The sequence below is a fragment of the Puma concolor genome, chromosome B2, assembly GCF_028749965.1.
Source record: "Puma concolor isolate L17-30 chromosome B2, mPumCon1.1.hap2, whole genome shotgun sequence".
NCBI lineage: Eukaryota > Metazoa > Chordata > Mammalia > Carnivora > Felidae > Puma > Puma concolor.
Window position 1 is genome coordinate 110,954,437 of NC_141671.1, and position 20,263 is coordinate 110,974,699.

General features: G+C 34.5%; 1 protein-coding gene across 4 annotated transcripts in view; it reads right to left on the minus strand.

Annotated features, from left to right (window-relative positions):
* The window catches only part of TBC1D32 (TBC1 domain family member 32), a 203,767-nt gene that overhangs the window by 668 nt on the left and 182,836 nt on the right, over window positions 1-20,263 (minus strand). For all 4 annotated transcript variants that reach the window (XM_086707707.1, XM_086707708.1, XM_086707705.1 and 1 more), the window contains one exon: window positions 10,859-11,047. In XM_086707707.1, the coding sequence (XP_086563833.1) occupies window positions 10,859-11,047 (189 nt within the window). The remainder of the gene's footprint in view (window positions 1-10,858; window positions 11,048-20,263) is intronic.

Genomic DNA, 20,263 nt, shown 5'->3' on the forward strand with positions numbered 1-20,263 from the left:
CGTAAGAAATATCTTGTTCTACAGCTATGAAGGTTCATAAAACCTTCAATAGTCTGTAACTCATAATGTTGGTACTATGCATGTCTATGCTAATTCTGAATTTAATGGTTAGTGTCCCAAATGAGGCACTCAAGAATAAATTAAAACAATATGAATATTAATTTAGAATCTTAGAGACTTTTAGAGAATTGTGTCTATTTCTTTTAGCATTTCCAAATACTAGCTGTGCAGTAGCTACCCTTCAAAATAAAACAAAAATTCTGAAGAAAAATCATACCTGATTCAATGTAATAAGTATCATGTTCAGAATTTTGGAGATTATTTTAAAAACTGGACAATTCATGCCTTCCTATACATTACAGTTTAAAGGTAAAAGTTACTAACAAAAACCAAAAGCAATTTAAAACGAGTAAGAGATAATATATTATCATATACCAGAAATTGTGTTATAGACAGTTTACAGATGAGACACATGAATGTATAACACCTAGAAAAACATCACATATGCAATTTTCAATAAGAATGCTTGTAAAGGCCTCCCTCAGATGTCACTGCTCACTCCTAAGTAATAGTTCACAGCTTACAAATAACTTGGGAGAAGTTATACTAATTTTACCATGCATCACCTAAAATATGGGCAATCTGGAGGAATAGCTGGTACATTAAAAAATTTATTACTTATCTACAAGTCTGGTGTTATATCTTTTTTTTTAATGTTTTATTTATTTTTTGAGAGAGAGAGAAAGAGTGAATGAGCTGGGGAGGGGCAGGGAGAGGGAGGGGTACAGAGAATCCAAATCGGGCTCTGTGCTGACAGGCTGAAAGCAGCAAGCCTGACGCGGGGCTCAAACTCACGAACCGTGAGATCATGACCTGAGCCAAAGTCAGCTGCTCCATCATCCAATGTGCCACCCAGGTGCCCCCACACGTCTAATGTTATATGTAAAAGAACTAAATGATGTTAAGTTGTATGCAAAGCTTTACACCATTAAGGCTAGAATTAATACCTTCCAACATAAAAATCTGAACTCTATTCAATTAACACAAATAACTGTAATGTTATCTATTCTCTTATTTCTTCATTAACTCATTCATTCTCATTGTATGTAAAGTTCTTGGTAATATCTTGAAGACACAAAGATGTCTGCAGGTCCCTGTCCTAAAACATTAACAGCTGAGGTGTATATTGTCTCCAGTTTTATGTATAAGCAACTCAAAGGGAAGATGTTCATCTTATGAATAGCAGAAACACTAGGTTTTTGTGATTTCTCTATAAAAAAATATTTCACTTTGTTCTTTGGGGAAAATAGGATTGAAGTAAGGCCATTCTTACTATTCTAGAATTCACTTTAAATAGTTACTGTTGTAGTCACAGAACTATTTATGGATTTATCATTCTCTTCATTCAAATTATGTGTGATTTGGTTCTGATCAACTCCTCACTAAAACTGTATCTCAGCTGGTGAGAAATTATAGTAATGTGTTAATCTTACCAGATAAAGGCCTCATGCCAGAAAAATTGCTTTAGTGTATATTCATGATTTTTAAAAGAATGTCTATTGTTCATCAACTAAATCACAATAGAGGATGAAAGCATTTGAACAATAGCTCTAATAATTCTTTTCTGGGCAAACCTAAGCAAAATATACTGAACATCTTTTAATTATTGTTTCACTTAATTTATAAATAAAAACTACCTATGGAGAACCATAGCTATCACTTTTTTTAAATATATTTTTTCCTTAGAATGTTTTCTAAATTATGGTTTCAATTGTGAACAATAATTTTAAAATAAAGAGAAAATATCCTGATAACTACATTGAAGAGACACCTTTAATGCAAACTGGTGCAGCCACTCTGGAAAACAGTATGAAGGTTCTTCAAAAATTTAAAAATAGAGGGGCATCTGGGTACCTCAGAAGTTAGGAGCCCGACTCTTGATTTTGGCTCAGGTCACAATCTCACGGTTCCTGAGTTTGAGCCCCATGTCAGGCACTGTGCTGACAGTGCAGAGCCTGTTTGGAATTTTCGCTTTCTCTCCCTCTCTGCTCTCTTCCTGCTTGTGTGTGCAAGTGCTCTTTCTCTCAAAATAAACTTAAAAAAAAAAAGTTGAAAATAGAACTACCCTATGATCCAGCAATGCACTACTAGGTATTTACCAAGGGATGCAACAATACTTATCCAAGGGGATGCATACACCCCAATGTTTAGAGCAGCATTATCAACAATAGCCAAATAATGGAAAAAACCCAAATGTCCACTGACGGATGAATGGATAAAGAAGATGTGGTATACACACACACACACACACACACACACACACACACACACTAGAATATTACTCAGCTATCAAAAAGAATGAAGTCTTACCATTTGCAACAACATGGATGGAACTAGAGAGTATTATGCTAAGTAAAATAAGTCAGAGAAAGACAAATACCATACGATTTCACTCATATATGAAATTTAATAAACAAAACCGATGAGCATAGAGGGGGAGAAATAGGGAGGCAAACCATTAAACAGACTCTGAACTACAGAGAACAAACAGGGTTGTTGGAAAGAAGGTAGGGGGAGTGGGCTAAATGGGTCATGGGTATTATGGAAGGGCCTCATGATGAATCACTAAATTCTATTCTTGAAACTAATATTACACTGTAAACTAATTGGAATTTAAATAAAAACTTGAAGCAAAAAATGGCAAATAATTCTTATATCAAGGTCATATTTCATAAGAGAAAAATCAAATATTCATTTTAAAAGAATGTTTTTAAATTATGTAGTTCATTATTTAAAATTCACAATTTATAACTCTGAATAAAATCTTCAGAATCTCCAAATCTACTTTCTGTGTTCAGAGTGGTATATTTTTCATTTTATTCTAAATGTTCTCTAATGACCTTTTTACTGGATAACTTTACTTTGCAATTACAACCATCTAGACTGCCAGTTTATCATTCAAACTATAACAGACCATTTCTTCAGAATACTGCTTTATCATTTTGTTTATGGACTTAAGTACATGGGACTCTGTATAAAAATATGAATTTCCTTATTCTTTTTTTTTTTTTTTTTTTGTAATCTCTATCTCCAACATGGGGCTTAAATTCATGACCCCAAGATCAAAAGTCACATGTTCTACTAACCGAGCTGGCCAGGCACCCCTGAATTCCCTAATTCTTTAAATAGGTAGACATATGTAATTATATCTGGCAACACTATGCCTTTTTATATAAACAATGCACTACTTCTTCAAGAAAAGCATTTTTTTAAATTAGGTTACTTCTGAAGTGGTTTACATATTGGTTAGAAGTTCATTTTGAGCATATTGCATTTTCTTTTTTGTACCTAATGGCTTTTCAACCAGTATGCCTTCAATGATTCTCTCTCTTATTTCTGGGTTTCAAATGTTGAATCATCAAAAAGCATTAAAAATTACTATTCTAAACCACAGTGTTTCACGTGCATTCAATATTACATGATATGGCATATCCACAGCTTGCCTCTCTCATTTGCATATAGAACTCCATTTTCTTTTACTAATGAGAACATTTAATTAGAAGGTCCACTGAATTTAAAGTTTTTTAAAAAGGTAACCAGATTAGTCAATGAGAGACAACTTGATACACTAGAAAGAGCACAAGATTTCGATTCAGAGCAAAAAAATGGTTCAAACTCCCCTGTAGTAGTTACTAGATATATACACCTGGGGAAGTTACTGACACTTTAACCTTCAATTTCTCATGTGTAAATGGAGCACATGAACTCTTTATCATGAACTATAAAACCTTGTATGATCTGGGTCCTGACGCCTCTCTAACTACCTCACCTTGTTCTAGCCACGGTAGTATCTCAACACTTTCTAAGTGGACCAAACTCATTTCTCCCTCTAAGCATCTGCCCTTGCCTTTTTTCCCATTTAGAACAATTTTGTCCAGAAGTTGCTTTTCCTTGCCTCATTCAAGTCTCTGTTTCTGCTCTCAGAGGAGGCTTTGCTGGACTCTTTATCCAATAGCATCTCTGACTTCCCTTACCATGTTTAAGTTCCTTAAATTAAGATTTATCAATACCTAAAATATTATATATTTATTTAAATATCTACCAGTAGACTGTAAGGTCAATGTGGGTAGGGATATGACCTGTTTTGTGACTATAATGCCTGGGACACAGCTCTTGTACAATAGTTGAATAAGTCAATGAGTGAATTAACAATGCGTATAAATTCCTTTGCCCTAGTGCCTGGCATTCAATAAGCACTCAAGGTGTTAATGGTGGTCATAATAAGAACATCTTTGTTAACTGACGGTCTCTAAAATGGCTAAGATAGATTTTCTTGATTGCACTGCAAATCTATAATGCGAAGCATCAATGATTATTGACTCCAGTCTGTTTTTTTCTTTTTTAATATGAAATTTATTGTCAGATTGGTTTCCATATAACACCCAGTGCTCATCCCAACAGATGCCCTCCTCAATGCCCATCACCCACCCTCCTCTCCCTCCCACCCCCCCATCAACCCTGTTTATTCTCAGTTTTTAAGAGTCTCTTATGGTTTGGCTCTCTCCCTAACTTTTTTTTTCATTCCCCTACTCATGGTCTTCTGTTAAGTTTCTCAGGATCCACATAAAAGTGAAAACATATGGTATCTGTCTTTCTCTGTATGACTTATTTCACTTAGCATAACACTCTCCATCCAGTTCTATCTACGTTGCTACAAAAGGCCAGATTTCATTCTTTCTCACTGCCAAGTAGTACTCCACTGTTTTCAACCCCTTGACAAAAAACATAAGGGAACAATCCACTTACGATATTATATTACAGTCTTTTCTTGTAACTTCTCAGGAATATGCCTATTATGGAAATCAAGCTATACCTATCCTTTCAAACATTGCTTGTACCAGCAAAGGTTTCCAAAAATAATTTCCAGCAGAAATGTTTTTAGAGCTACTGCAAGCCCTGTAAATTTGGAATCTGAATCAAAGATAAGGCCTTTCAGGGTGGTAAATAGATACAAAGTACAAAAAGATCAAGTGTACTTACTTACATCTTACTAAGAAGTAAGAAGCATCAAATTATATTGTAAGAGTCACATGTGAGAAGGGGTTTTGTGAACTTAGTTCCACTTTTTACCTTTGCTGGAGATGGCTTCTTGTGTGTTGTGTTTGACCTATCATGAAAAAGGAGCTTCTTTCTCGGTTAAAGTGGTAGAAAAATAACCAATCTGCAAGTAACGTTTTTTTTTCTAGTACGCTTCTCGTGGGGTGCTGGGTACAATTAGAAATTCCTAAGCCCCAAAGCCCCAAAACTTCTGAATCTCTGGTTTTGGCATCCTGTATTCAAGTTTCAAAGGTGACATTTTTACATATCCTAGAAGTTTCAAGCTATTTGAGGTTTTATACTAAAATGTGACAACTCAGGCCTGTTGTGAAAATTGTTTTGGTAGGCCTGGGGAAGAGTCTAGATGTGTCAGTTTCAATAAACATACTAACGATCCTCAGGATCAGGGGAGTGTATATAGCATGTGTGGTTCTGGACAGAATGAGGCTCTTAAATATTCACTATAGTGTGTGATTCTTAAAATTTTTAACTCAGGGGCACCTGGTTGCCTCAGTCGGTTAAGCTTCCAACTTTGGCTCAGGTCATGATCTCACAGTTCGTGACTTCAAGCCCCGCATCAGGCTCTATGCTGACAGTACCAAGCCTGCTCTGGATTCTCTGTCTCCCTCTCCTGCCCCTTCCCTACTTGTGCACTCTCTCTCTCTAAAATAAATAAATAAATAAATAAACATTAAATTTTTTTTTCAGCTGAGGGGTACATGGGGATATGTGATGACTAGAGAGATGATCCTATCTTGGCTGGGTAAATGAGAGATTAGGCCTTGACCAGATACAATGTAAGAGAATGTTCCTGACATAGCTCTGAAGTACATGCCAGGTAATCTATGATATACTAAGATGTCTAAGTGCCTAGAGAAGAGAAAAATGGCAGCAAAATATATATTCTAACTGGAGACTCAGGAAAAAGGCCTATTTCCTTTGTTCTCTATACATCTTTTTCTTCAGTTAAGAGCAACAGGGGTGCCTGGGTGGCTCAGTTGGCTAAGCAACTTGGTTCAGGTCTTAGGGTGGCTCTTTAACTTGGCTCAGGTCATGATCTCATGACCCTGAGATAGAGCCCCGGCATTGTACATCATGCTGGCTGTAGGGCCTGCTTAAGATTCTCTCTCTGCGCCTCCCCCACTCACACTCATTTGTGCACTCTCTCTCTCAGGAAAAGATAAAGAAAAAAAAAAAAGAATAGGAGAAGGATGAGACAGGGATGTAGAAATTCAAATAACTGCTAACTTTTTTTTTTAAAGCACTTGCTATGTGGCAATGTTCTAGAAGTATTTTACAGATATCATCTAATTACTCCATGTAATAGGTATTATTTCACAGTTAATTATACGGATGAGAAAACCGTGGCACAAAGAGGTTAAGCAACGTGCCCAAGCTTACAGAGTGACAGAGCCAGAATTTGAACGCGGGCAGACTCGAGTGATATAAGAACAACGAAAAACACATATCTGCAAACCACTGTTGACATAAAACTGAACATGTTTTATCTATTCCCTCAGATGGTGAATTATTTTTAGTACCATGTATACTTTTGTCTGTTAAAAGCTTAGCAATTCATGTGATGTTTCTCAGTCTGATCTCCATTCCTTACCCTGTCAACATGATCTGGTAACAGCTGCAAGAACAACAAAAACAAAATTCCTCTTGACAATTTACTGATTGGATTGAAATTAATCTGATTTTTTCATAATTATAAATTGATTTTGCCATAACATGCAGGATTTAGTTGAAGCATTCTAATTAAGTATTTTGAGCCTTCACAGCCTGATTTTCACTGGAAGGCAATCTTTTCCCAGCCTGGCATTTCAGTGAAGTTTTCCCCAAGTCGAATTCAATTGAATTCACAAACTAAACCAAGATCACTGCCAGCCTATTACCAAGCTAGAGAGAAATGCAATATAGCCAGTTGGCTGAAACAGTGAGTCTTCTAAACTACTATTAAACTCTTTCTAAACCGGCTTGCTTGCGTGAGTGAGAGAGATGACTCCACTTAAACAAACAAACAAACAAACAAAACTTTACACTTCCAAGCTCACTGGGATATTTGAGAGCACTATACTTATCTTTCTGGGTGATGTTTTTCTTTCTAGTAAGTGTGGTGCCTACAGATTTCCTGAACCTTTATCTGTCACAGATAAAAACATTTAAGACCCTAAGTCCAAGAACTAAGCTCTTCAGCATACCTTCAGAAGTTGCTTTTTAGTTCAGTAATGATCTATCAATTGCCACAGTGTGGGGATAATGCACTTATTATACATAATATATAATAACGCTGCTCTATTATCAACCTACATATTTGTTGTGTCTACAAAGATGTTGTGAAAAACTCAGAAAATACCTTGCTAATAACAACTTATATTCATGCCATTCATTAATCATTTAGTGGTTTAGTCAAAAAAGAAAAAATAAAGTGTTTGGGTTTTTTATTTTATTCTTTGGTTTTGTTTTTTAAGTAAATCAGGCCTGACTATGCTCACCACCTGGTCTAAGAAATTCCAAGTCATCTTTTTTTTTTTTTTTTTTTTTTTAATTTTTTTTTTTTTCAACGTTTATTTTTATTTTTGGGACAGAGAGAGACAGAGCATGAACGGGGGAGGGGCAGAGAGAGAGGGAGACACAGAATCGGAAACAGGCTCCAGGCTCTGAGCCATCAGCCCAGAGCCCGACGCGGGGCTCGAACTCACGGACCGGGAGATCGTGACCTGGCTGAAGTCGGACGCTTAACCGACTGCGCCACCCAGGCGCCCCCCAAGTCATCTTTTTAATACACTGATCGTGAAGAATTGCTCAGTGGGCTATCAGAAAAGTAGGCAATGAGTCTAGACTCTCAATTACCTAATTTAAGATCTGGAGCCTAAACCAAATTAATACAAATGGGTTGATATTGTCTCAACACTATCTGCTTCAGACAGATCATTATTATTCCTAAAGTGATGCTTCTATCATGTCACTTTCTGTCAATAATTAACCAGGAAAAAACTGCATATTTTCAATCTTCTGGAACCGTCTAGTACCTGAAGTTTTCAGGATAACTAATAATAGTTGAAAACACGTTTGTGGTTTTTCAAAATTTTTGAAACATTCAATTGGGTCTGATTATTTGAACATTGTTTACAATGGATGCTTGTTTTATCTATTTTTATACAATGATTCAATATCCTCCTTTTAAAAAGTGGTTTTATTATAAAAGAAGTATGGACCCATTCTTCAAAAATAAAAAAAAAATAAAAATAAACTCACCAAATACCCTAAAAAGTAAGTCCTCTCTTCTACTTCACCTCTTCCAAAGCAATCATTTAAAAATACGTACAGTCAAGAAATAGCATGTAATCTATATAAGAATATTATTATGGCTGTGGTATATGTGGAGAATTATTAAGTTTTTTTTCCACCCTTTGCACAAGTCTGAGATTTCTGGATTAGAAAGTATAATAAAACATAATTCCCCAGGTTTAATCCTTTAACTTCTACTTGAATGAGAATTTTTGAATCATAGAACTATTTTTGACTTGGGTTGTCTTCCAAAGGAAGGGAAAATTAAATCACTTTATTAACCAAAGTTTCATTATTGGTTAATACGTGAATAAGTAGAAAATAGTCTGTAGGTATTTATATACATTGGAAACAACAGACCATAACAGGGCTTAATAGAGTAACAGGGTATGTAAATGCATAAATAAACCACACTGGAATTTATCACACAAGAAAAATAACTGCTCACCAAAAGAGATCAGTGAACTTGAGATTTACTTGCTGAAAACAAAAAATGAAGTGAAGCCACAATATCAGAAAGATATTTCTCCTAATCCCTCAGACGACTGCTAACAGCAGAGCAAGAAGTAAGGTTAGTTCCAGGACAAGTGCTAAAATTAATTCTTTGCCAACATGTTATTAGTTTGGATTTAAACCAATTCAATTAAAATTTTAGTAATTTAAACAGGACTTGAGTAGTAACCTTTCTCCCCTCATTTAAAAATTCTTTAAACTGACAGCATTATCAAGCAGTAGATGAAACTGCAATAATCACCACCAGCAATCAAAGAATTCGGTAATGTTTGTTATTAAATGTGAACAAAACTAAGTTCATCTTTCCCTTTATATTTTTTATTTGTTTATTCTGTCAACAGATATTTACTGGGAACCTACTATGTGCCAGGTACTGTTCAAGGCATTGAAAATACATTCGTAAACAAGATGGACAAAATCACTGTCCTTGTGGAATATGTACATTATACTGAGAAAGACTGACAAAAATATATATAAAATAATTTCAGCTATAAGAGATACCAAAATGGGATAAGAGGTTATAGATTTACAGGTTAGAGGATATTCAAATATAAGCCCTTGGGAAAACTTCAGACTCTGAGATTCCTATGAATTGACCATGGCAGTGACGAAAGTGTCCCTTACTAAATAGGAACCCACATTTTTGTCCTCAGCATAATTCCCATTTGTTTAACCATTCCTGTCCTCCAAATTACCTGTTGCAGATAACTTTTTTTCTTTTTCTACCTAAGTTTTCATTTTACATGTACAACCACTGTCTTGGTATATTTTTTCATTAAAAACGTTCCTAAGATCATAATTCTAGTGATACATATAGAAAGTCTGTGACCTTCTGAATTCAGTATCTCTATGAAATAGAAATGCCTGATAGTTTGGCAACTTTGAATAATTGATGACATTTATTTACAGAAAATCATTATTAAATGGAAAATAGCTCTGACAAGATCTAGTGGTAAAGAAAAATGACAAAGAATAAAGAATTAATTAACATAAAGATTATTTGTTGATCCAGAGAAAACCTAGCAAAGGACTAATGCAGGTCTGGGTGTGTGCATGTGTATGTGTGCTTTGTGGGAAGGTGAAGGTAGCATGGGGAGGGAAACATACTTCAAATTCAAGGAAAGATTTTAACTTAAAATGAATACAGTTGGATTCCCATGAAGAACTGCAACAGGAATGTATTTATTGAACATGTGTTTCCTAGAGTCCAGAGCTTCAAAAGTCATATTACTGTGAGGAACAAACTGAGCAACTATATTGTATTTAAAACATTAACTTATGTAAGGTAGTGACTGTTTAAAAAGAATGTTATGATGGAATAATCTTTCATGGAAACATTTTATAAAACTAGGTGAAAGTTTAAAAAATATAGAATATGAAGGTATAGGAAATTACATGAAATGCTTTTAAAATGTTTCAAACCTCTGTATTGACATAGTAGCTTGAACTTTTAGTGACCAAATAAGGTAGAAGGAATATAACAAAAAACAGTGTGTGGAGTAGCACGCTGGCTAAAGGCCAAGTTTTGAATCCCAATAGCTTAGCTACTTCACATCCCAGTCCCACTGCTTTTTGCTGTATAATCTTGGGCAGCTTACTTAAATTGGTCCCTCAGTTTCCTCAACTCTAAAATGAGAATAGTACCTACTCTAAAGGTTGTTTTATTTTAAGTTTATTCAATTATTTTGAGAGACAGAGAGAGCGAGTGGGTGAGGGGCATAGAGAGAGGGAAAGAGAGAATCCCAAGTGGGCTCCACACGTGGGGCTTGAACTCACAGACTGTGAGATCATGACCTGAACTGAAACCAAGAGTCAGATGCTTAACCAACTGAGCTACCCAGCTGCCTCGCTTAAGGTTGTTTTTAGATGACTGTCTAGAAAAATATCTGATATTAAGAATCAAATTAAAGTTAGCTGTGAACTCAACCACCATGTTCCCCCTGAAGTTACTTACTTTTAGGAAAACCTGCAGATCTTGAGTCTGAGTGTGCTGCAGAATGTCTTGTTGTAAGTGTTTGAATATAGCTATACAGATATACACTTGGTAATCAGGACCAAGGAAAACACAAGTAGCAATATAATGGCAGATTTCTATCCAATCTAAATAATTCCAAAAACACTGAGTTATCCACTGTAGGCATATCTAGAAAAAAAGAAGTCAGTTCATTAGAAAGCTTATAAAACCATACTTTTTTTAAAAAAAGCAATAACCACTAATTCATGCAAAAGCAATGAAGAGCTTGGCATCCGATCAAAATAGAAAGATATCCTGCACACAGGGATGCTTCATCTATTTGCTTAACGTGTGAGAAAACGTTCATGGCCTAGGGACCCAGGACTTAGGAGGCCACTGATGGTGTTCACACTGCTCACATACCTATTGCTAAATGCCTTCTTTATTCAATATAGTCCTCTTAACCACAACATCAGTCTGCTCTCTACAGATAACAAATGCTAAGAGACCATTTTAATTCAGAGATGGGAGTTTTTTTCTACCCTACCTAATAATCACAGATGTATAATTATGCAGACGACAGATTGCTAAATGTTATATTAATGCGAATGGACTCTTGCTGAATCAGAAAATAATTTAAATCAAACAGGATTATATAACATAACTGGGAGCTAATGTGGAAAATAACTTAGAAGTGAGACTTTTACAAAAATCATTTATCTTACTTCTTGAATAACATTCAGATAATTTGGATTACAAAATGTATACATGCCCATTGTGGAAGAAAATAGAAAATACCCCTTTAAAATAGAAAAGTTTAAAAAAAAAACACAATAACAATGGTTGGAATTGTGTCTTTCCCCTAAAAGCATGTCCAAATCCTTGGATTTGGAAACAGATTTTTACAGAGGTAACTGAGATAAAATGAGGTCACTAGGGTGAGCCCTATTCCAGTATGACTGGTATCAGTTAGAAAGGGAAAATTTGAACACAGAAATAGACATAGAGGGAAGATGAAAAGGCACACATGGGGAATGTCCTACGAAGACAAGAGGATTGGAGTGATGCATTTACAAGCCAAAAACCATCTGAGGTTACCAGAAATTAGGAGAGAGGCATCAAACAGTTCTTTCCCTAGGGCCTTCAGAGGGCACACAGTCTTGCTAACAATTTTTTTCTTTCAAGTTTATTTACCTTGAGAGAGAGAGAAAGAGAGAGGAACAGAGAGAATCCCAAACAAACCCCATGCTGTCAGCATAGAGCCTGACATGGGACTTGATCTTGGGAACCTTGAGATCATGACCTGAGCCAAAATCAGGAGAGTCAGACTAATTCCCCGACTGAGCCACCCAGGTACCCTGTTAACACTTTTATTCTGGACTGCTGGCCTCCAAAACTGTGAGTCAATAAATTTATGTTGTTTTAAGCCACCAGTTTATGCTATTTTAATACTATAGTCCTAGGAAACTAAGATACTTTCCAATATTTTAATTTTCATTTATGGTCTACAAATTACCATTGAGGGAAAATTTCCTTTATTGAACCTACTTTTCTTTTTGGAGGTGGGGAGCAGGGAATGGCAACAAATATAATGGCTTCTCTCAATTTATCATAGATGTAAAAAACAAAGATACACAAATTTTCCGTTGTTCTACTGTTTTGTCCTTTTAAAAATATATTCTTGAATAGTTTCTAAAACTTATTTTTAGATCTGATACAATTTCGAGGAGTGGTTGATTCTACCTTAAGTGCCTTTAACATGGTGTATTAGTCTGCTCAGGCTGCCATAATATAAAGTGTCACAGACCAGGTGACTTAAATAACAGAAATGTCTCTTCTCACAGTTCTGAAGTCTAGGATCAAAGGGTTGGCAGGGCTACATCTCTCTCCTTGGGTTGGAGATGGCGGTCTTCTATGTTTTCATATGGTCTTCCCTCTGGGTATCTGTGTCCAAATTTCCTCTTCAAAGGACAGTGGACAAATTGGATTGGGGCCTACCCTAATGTACCTAATTTTCATGTAATTACCCCTTTAAAAATCCTATCTCCAAATACGTCATTCTGAGGGTAGTGGTGGTAAAGATTTCAACTTATGAATTTCAGGGTTGGGTAATACCATACCAGATGGTATTATTGAATTTTTGTTTTCCATATGCCTTATTTCCACATGCCCATTTCCTTAGGTCAACCATTGACATCTTAATTTCAGATATTATGGGCATATCTTTTCATTTCATTTTCCACTCATATTTCCTATTATTGATAATACTGACTATAGATCCCCAAGCATTTTTTCTTTTTTTTTTTTTTTTAATGTTTATTCATTTTTGAGAGAGGGAGAGAGAGAGAGGGAGAGAGACAGAGCAAGTGAGCGCACGAGCAGGGGAGGGGCAGAGAGAGGAGACACAGAATCCGAAGCAGGTTCCAGGCTCTGAGCTGTCAGCATAGAGCCCGACGTGGGGCTTGAACTCACAAACCATGAGACATGACCTGAGCTGAAGTCGGACACCCAACTAACTGAGCCACCCAGGTGCCCCTAGATCCCCAAGTATTTTTTCTGTTTTTTAATTGTAATTCCATTCTCAGGTATAAGATTTTGCTTTATAAATATTATGTGCTTCTTCTATTATGCTCCAAAATCTATTCACAGAGCCTATGAATAACTCAATATTGAATTTTGTGTATGAATATTCGATATTTATGAACTGGCAGAATATATTTAATTTCCTTTTGTCTCAACTTTAGTCTTATCACTGATAGGATTTTCCCCTCAGATCTTGACCTGGAGGGTAGCTTGGCATGCAGAGTTCATTACCAAACTTCCATTGCCCACATAGTATGGCTCTACTGAACTGGGGAGAAAATATCTCCTACTCTTACTTAACTAGACAGGTTGAAGCAGTCAGTGGTTCTTTGACTAGAAGTAATACTTTTAATTCCCTTAGTGTCCTGCTGCCAGGGTTCTGTCTCTGTTCTATGCTATAGCTATTAATGCCAAGAAACTTTTGGCCATGCTGTGTTAATAAAAATGAATCTCCAGATGAATTAAGGAGAAACAAAGAGTCAAAACTAGTACAAATGAACCCTGCAGCCAGGGGTATTTGTCCGTCCTTTCTCAGTAGCCTAAGTGTTCTACTGGATGGACGGTGTGAAACTGCTGATCCTCAACTCATTTTGATCTTAAAACCTCACAACTCTATATGGTTCAAATATATCTGAAGTTAAAATATATATAGGGAGATACTCTTCCTTATTAGTTAAAAGAAAGTCACCCCAGAATCTGCAATTAGTTATCATACATAGTTATTAATGCAGTTCAATTTTCTGGTATTTACATACATTTAACTATTGTTTTCCGTACATTGTCTACTTTTCTTCCATTAAACAGAGATAATGCCTATCTTTTTCTACACATGGGAAATTTAGAAGAGGGAAAAAGATTATAACTGAAAACACTTTGAAAGTATATAAACTGCTATTTAAATATGATTCTATAACAAAGGTACAGATGTTTATTATTCATTTAATATTTATCAAGTACCTAATATACAAATAAGCATTATAATTTTTAACCGAAAAAGAGACATTTACTCCCTGTTCTCATGGAGCTTACACTCAAAGGGGAGATGTACTCTTTTTCAATATCTGTCCCTCTTCATTTGGCAGAAATTATATTTGCTATTCTGTGTACAAGATGATTCAGAATTATTAAACTGTAATACAATGCTAAAATAGTATTCCTCTAGAAGTGTGAGCAATGAGTCACAGTATTCAGGCCTTAAGCTAATAACTTCTCTATCTTTATAGGATGAAAAGGTTTGCAAATCAGCTGATGAACTAGAATTCTAAAAGGATAAAGGAAAGAGTGTGTCCAAGCAGAATGATAAATTCCTAAGACATTTTTAGTGTGGAATTTTCCAAATATACATAAAATAAAAAAAGCAATACATGAACCAGAACCATCACAGCTTCAAAATTTTTAGTGACTGATAAGTCTCTTTTGTCCATCTCCCCCTACATGTAGGTTCCCCTTCTTTAAACTTTCTAAGAGAAAACACATAAGTTGCTACATATTATATCTGTGTTTGCTTTAAAACACACAGAAAATCTCAGTTACCAATGCCACCCATTTTTGTTTTTATCACACAAGACAAAAATAATCATAGAATACCAGCACTACCATGAGCAATATGATTACTTCAAACAGTATTACTACTGTTCTTTGCCTTTAGACAACATATCACTTGACACATACAGTCAAATTATTGTATTTAAAGTGATTCTCATGAGTTTATACCATCAAATGGGTTCTGGTGGGTTCATTTTATTCAGTTTGACTTTATATTCTCAGGGACAGAATATGTTTATTTTGTTGGTTATATACATTTATATCGTATAAAATATTTAAGTGATTCTAAGGCAAAAATACAAAAGGTTTATTCATTTATTGATCTCATTCCTTCTCTATCCCTATAAGCAATCATTAAAAAAAGGTACATTCTTTCATGTTTTTAATATAAGCACATGCATTTGTATCCCACTCTTTCTTACCTAAATGGTAACATACTAAACACTTTTTCTTCACCTTCTTATCACTTAACCAAAGGATCCTGTATATCATTCCACCACAATATACAGAAGGATTTCTCATTTTTACAATGGCATGGTATTCCACCATGGATAAGCCATAATTTTTCAACCAAGCCTCTATATCTGCATTGTTTCTAGTCTTCTGATACTATAATCAGTGCTGTAACAAACACCTGTATGTATTTTCAAATTTTTGTCAGAATATCTCTGGGACAGATTTCTATAAATGAGATTGTTGGGTTAAAGGGAAAATACATACATATGTGATTTTGCTAGATACTGCCAAATTCCGTCTTATAAGTACAAACATATACTGTATTTTCAAATCTAAGCAACTGAGTTCTTAAATTCACCGAAAAGTATTAGTAGTTCATGAAATGGTGTACAAAGAAAAGGAAACAAACTAATTAGGTTTGTTTTTTATTATAGACCAATGTTCCTTAAACCTAATTATACTGTAAAACATTTAAATGTGTTTTAGGCTTCGAGGAAAGTACGATACACATCAAAATGTATCACAGCCTTCCTAGGAAATTTTGCTCTTCAACCGTATTTAAGCTGCTAAAGGACATTAGATAAACATAATTATTTTATCCGAGGTATATTATTCTCACTTGTATCTAGATTTGAAAAACAATCTTCAAAACATTCCATAAGAATTAAAAAAAAAAAAAAGTTTGGCTAGAGCAATTATTTGTGGATACCTGATTAAGCCAGAATAGGTATGAACTGAATGACCAAGTTTTATGATTCAAAGACAATATGTTTAACAACTCTTCTGGACTCATTTTATTTGCCCACACCATAGAAAGAATATTAGCAAAATAAGAAACAAAACTGATTTCAAAATCAAAAGATGTGGTTCCAAGTGAAGTCTTTGCTATCATGGTAACCTCACTAAATCAATTCACTGACTTCATTGATCCTGAATTTCTCCATCACATGAAGCAGTCAAAATTTTAAATGAGATGAGATCTGGAAATACACCTTTTACACTGCAAAGAGTTGTTATACACATACTATTTTTGTTGTACTTGTAAGCGAGATACTGTGTCAGACACTCAAAGAACTGGAAGGTAAGTCAGGTACACATGCCTTTTTTTTTTTTTTTTTTTTAATTTTTTTTTTTTTTTTGTCAACGTTTATTTTTGGGACAGAGAGAGACAGAGCATGAACGGGGGAGGGGCAGAGAGAGAGGGAGACACAGAATCGGAAACAGGCTCCAGGCTCTGAGCCATCAGCCCAGAGCCCGACGCAGGGCTCGAACTCACGGACCGCAAGATTGTGACCTGGCTGAAGTCGGACGCTTAACCGACTGCGCCACCCAGGCGCCCTAACACATGCCTTTAAGGAACTTCAACTATTAAAGAGGTAAAGGACATAAAGAACTATTCCACAAGGCAAGACATAGATTTCTACTAGAAGCATAGAAATAGTACACAAATTCATATCTACTGATAGTTCAGCAAAAAAAGTTTCCACTTGGACAGACATAAAGGATAAGTCCTTGACATATTAAGATGTGGCACAGGGAGAAAGAAGGTACTATTTCACGTGGCAACCTTGGCAACATGAGGAGAGAGAGTCTAGGGATATATATATTTATGAATATGACTATTAACAAGAAACATTCTGATTTGCATTTGTGTAATTTTCATTTTCAAAAAACACTATGTCACAAAGTATGAAATGTTAGAATAGTTTTCTTTAATCCAGTCTTCATGATGAGAGGAGAAGAAAAAAACAGTAAATGAGAACAACCAAAATGTTTTTCTAGAGTATATTCAGAGGATTATCTATGTTAGCCTACTTGCTGACACAGTACAATATAATAATGATATGCAGAATAAGGACGCCACGAAATTATAAGAGATAAATCACTAAAGATGTGTGGTACTTCTTAAGCTAGGAAAGTTAAATAAGGTCCAATAATGAAAAGTGTTTTACCAAAGGATAAAATTGTTCAAAACGCTAATCAAAACATGATTTTCTGTTCATTTAAAAAGGAAGACTATATATTTGAATTTCTATTTTCCAATCTCAGTTACTCTTAAACTCTAATCAACATATATTTCTAACTACTTTATTTTTTTTGTATTCTAGTCAAACGTGTATTTTTACTCTAGAGATATGTGTATTTTATTTAGCAACCTGCTCACAAATCCTTCATTAATCAACCAATCCCTTAGTGTCTGTAAATACACAACTTCAAAAAGCACTGCTCCTAATTACATCAAAATGAATAAGCTTTGCAATACAAAATCTATATCCAAACGATTACTTAAGCACCTATACCTATTCATTACTTAAAAGTTGTTTCATATTTTATAATTAGCAATAAAATGGCAAATTATATCAACAAAGCAATGATATATACTTAAGGCACAAAATGATTTGCTCACATAGGGAGTCATTAAAAAGGAATTTTACATTAGATAACTTAAGAAACATAACATTACTGCTTAGAAATTTTTATTAGATAAATCTGCTATATTTATGCAATTTTAAATCGATAAAGAAACACCAAAATGATAAAAAGGTGTCAAATTGATACGGTGAGGCCTAAGGTATTGCACGTTTTTCCTACTGTTTGTGGCAATACATTTTAAAATTAGAGGATATATGTTAGGAACTAATAAATGAATGGAGGTATTAGACAATATACAGTATATTAATCAAGACTAGAATGGCAAAAGACATCTCAGGAACATTTTGTTCCCTAGCTTGGATTTTTAGAAGAGTAGAAAGAATAGATTACTGAGCTTATAGTAAATATTTAAGTATCTACTTTCAACCAGAATTAAACATTTTAGGATTTACATTTCTGAAAAGTGTTTTATGTACATGCTGGGTAAGAGCACCATGGCCAAGAAAGAATATTCCTTTCCACTACATGTAATTCCTCATTATATTTAGACCTATTAACTTCAGAAAATTTAAAACTCAAGAGGCATAGTAACCACATACAAGTAAATGTAATTACATGACATAAAGGCTCTTCAAAATAAGTATAAAGGCATATTGCCGAGAACTATACTGTCTAATTAGGAAGAAAAGATTGCCAAGACAAATCCAAGGGAATTCAAGAAGGGTCTACTATTAAGAAATCTACCAACAGGTCACATAAACCCCAAGATCAAGATAATCTTAACCCTATAGGAACCCTAAAGGAACATTTTTATTTGAATAAAAGAAATAAAATTCAATATTTTACATAAAGTAGAAGGATTCTTCCATAGTATGACAGGAAATAATTCTCTTAATGGTGAAATACTGGAGGTTTTCCTAATAATTGTTAAAGTCTAAAACAAGGAAGCAACTATATAGAATTTTCTGGGAAAATTATAGAATTTAATTTAAAATGAAGCAGAAATAAAAAATTAACACAAATCTAGAAAAAAATGTACAACCTAACAATTATAGAAAATTTAATGTCTTTCCTAATTATTAACAGTAATCACAAAATAAAATTAAAAAAAGATTTCAAGCTACTCTAATTAGAAATGTCTGTAATATGAAATATACTATACCTATATGGAATAAATATATGCAGCTTCAGTAAAATATAATACAAAGAAAATAAAGGGAAAAATTTACTATGTTCCTAGATAGGAAGTATGAGTAAGTAAGTATGAGTAAGTAGTATGAGTACATACTCATAATAGTATGAGTAAGTAAGGACATAAACTATAAATTACTTTGAGAAAAGTGAACATAATAGCTATCTAAATTTTATCCAGATCCAAAAGCTCAATTCAAACTAGGAAAAGTCACTTTAGAGGGCACATAAAGGAATAAACAGAAATAGTTAAATCAGCTTTTTTAGGGGGGAGTTAGGGAGTATTACAGGTTTATTCTTACCAAGTATTAAGACACAATATAAGGTAGGAGTAAGTAAAATGTAATAAATAATATAATAGTAAATAAACAAAAACACTAATAGTAAATAAGTAATAAATTACAATAGTAAATAAAATACATAACATGAATTGAAGAGATGTGGATAGTGGAGTTACTTTTTAAGAATATACAAATCAATAAGAAACAGGCTAAGACAGGTGGGCAATTAAGAAGATTCAATGATTAACAAAGCTATGGAATTATAGTCAATCTTGCTAATGTTCAAAAAACCCACAAAATTTTAAAAAGAGAATGTCACCTATTCTCTATTGGTTTTGAAAAAGCCAAATACCCAGACCTGAAGAACAGATACTTTCTTCATTTGTGTTAGAAGAGTAAAATCAAAGCAAATTGATAGCATGTGTCAAGAGTCTTAAATGTGTTCACACCTTATAGTTAAGTATTTCTACCTTCTGGAACTCTCACCTAAAGATGTAATTCTAAAAGTGAAAAAGGTTTAAGCTCTAAAACGTTAAGTTTTAGCCTGATTAGAACAGTAAAGAAACAATCCACCCCTCCATCAAGGAGGGACTGCCTATGCACAGGAGGGAGATATCTGTGACTACTGTGTGTGACCACAAGCACAATTCTAGGCCCTAGAAAAATCATTAAATCTTCCCAGCTCCCAAGAGCAGAAACAGAAAGCTGTGCTTTTTGTTAAGATCCAGTATCTCTTGCAAATGACATATCAGATAAAGGGTTGTCATCCAAAATCTATAAAGAACTTGTCAAACTCAGCACCTAAGAAACAAATGAGCAGGAGTGAAGAAATGGGCAAAAGACATGAACAGACACTTTTCCTAAAGAAGACATCCAGATGGCTAACAGACACATGAATAGGTGCTCAACATCACTCATCATCAGGGAAATACAAATCAAAACCACAATGAGGTATCACCTCACGCCTGTCAGAATG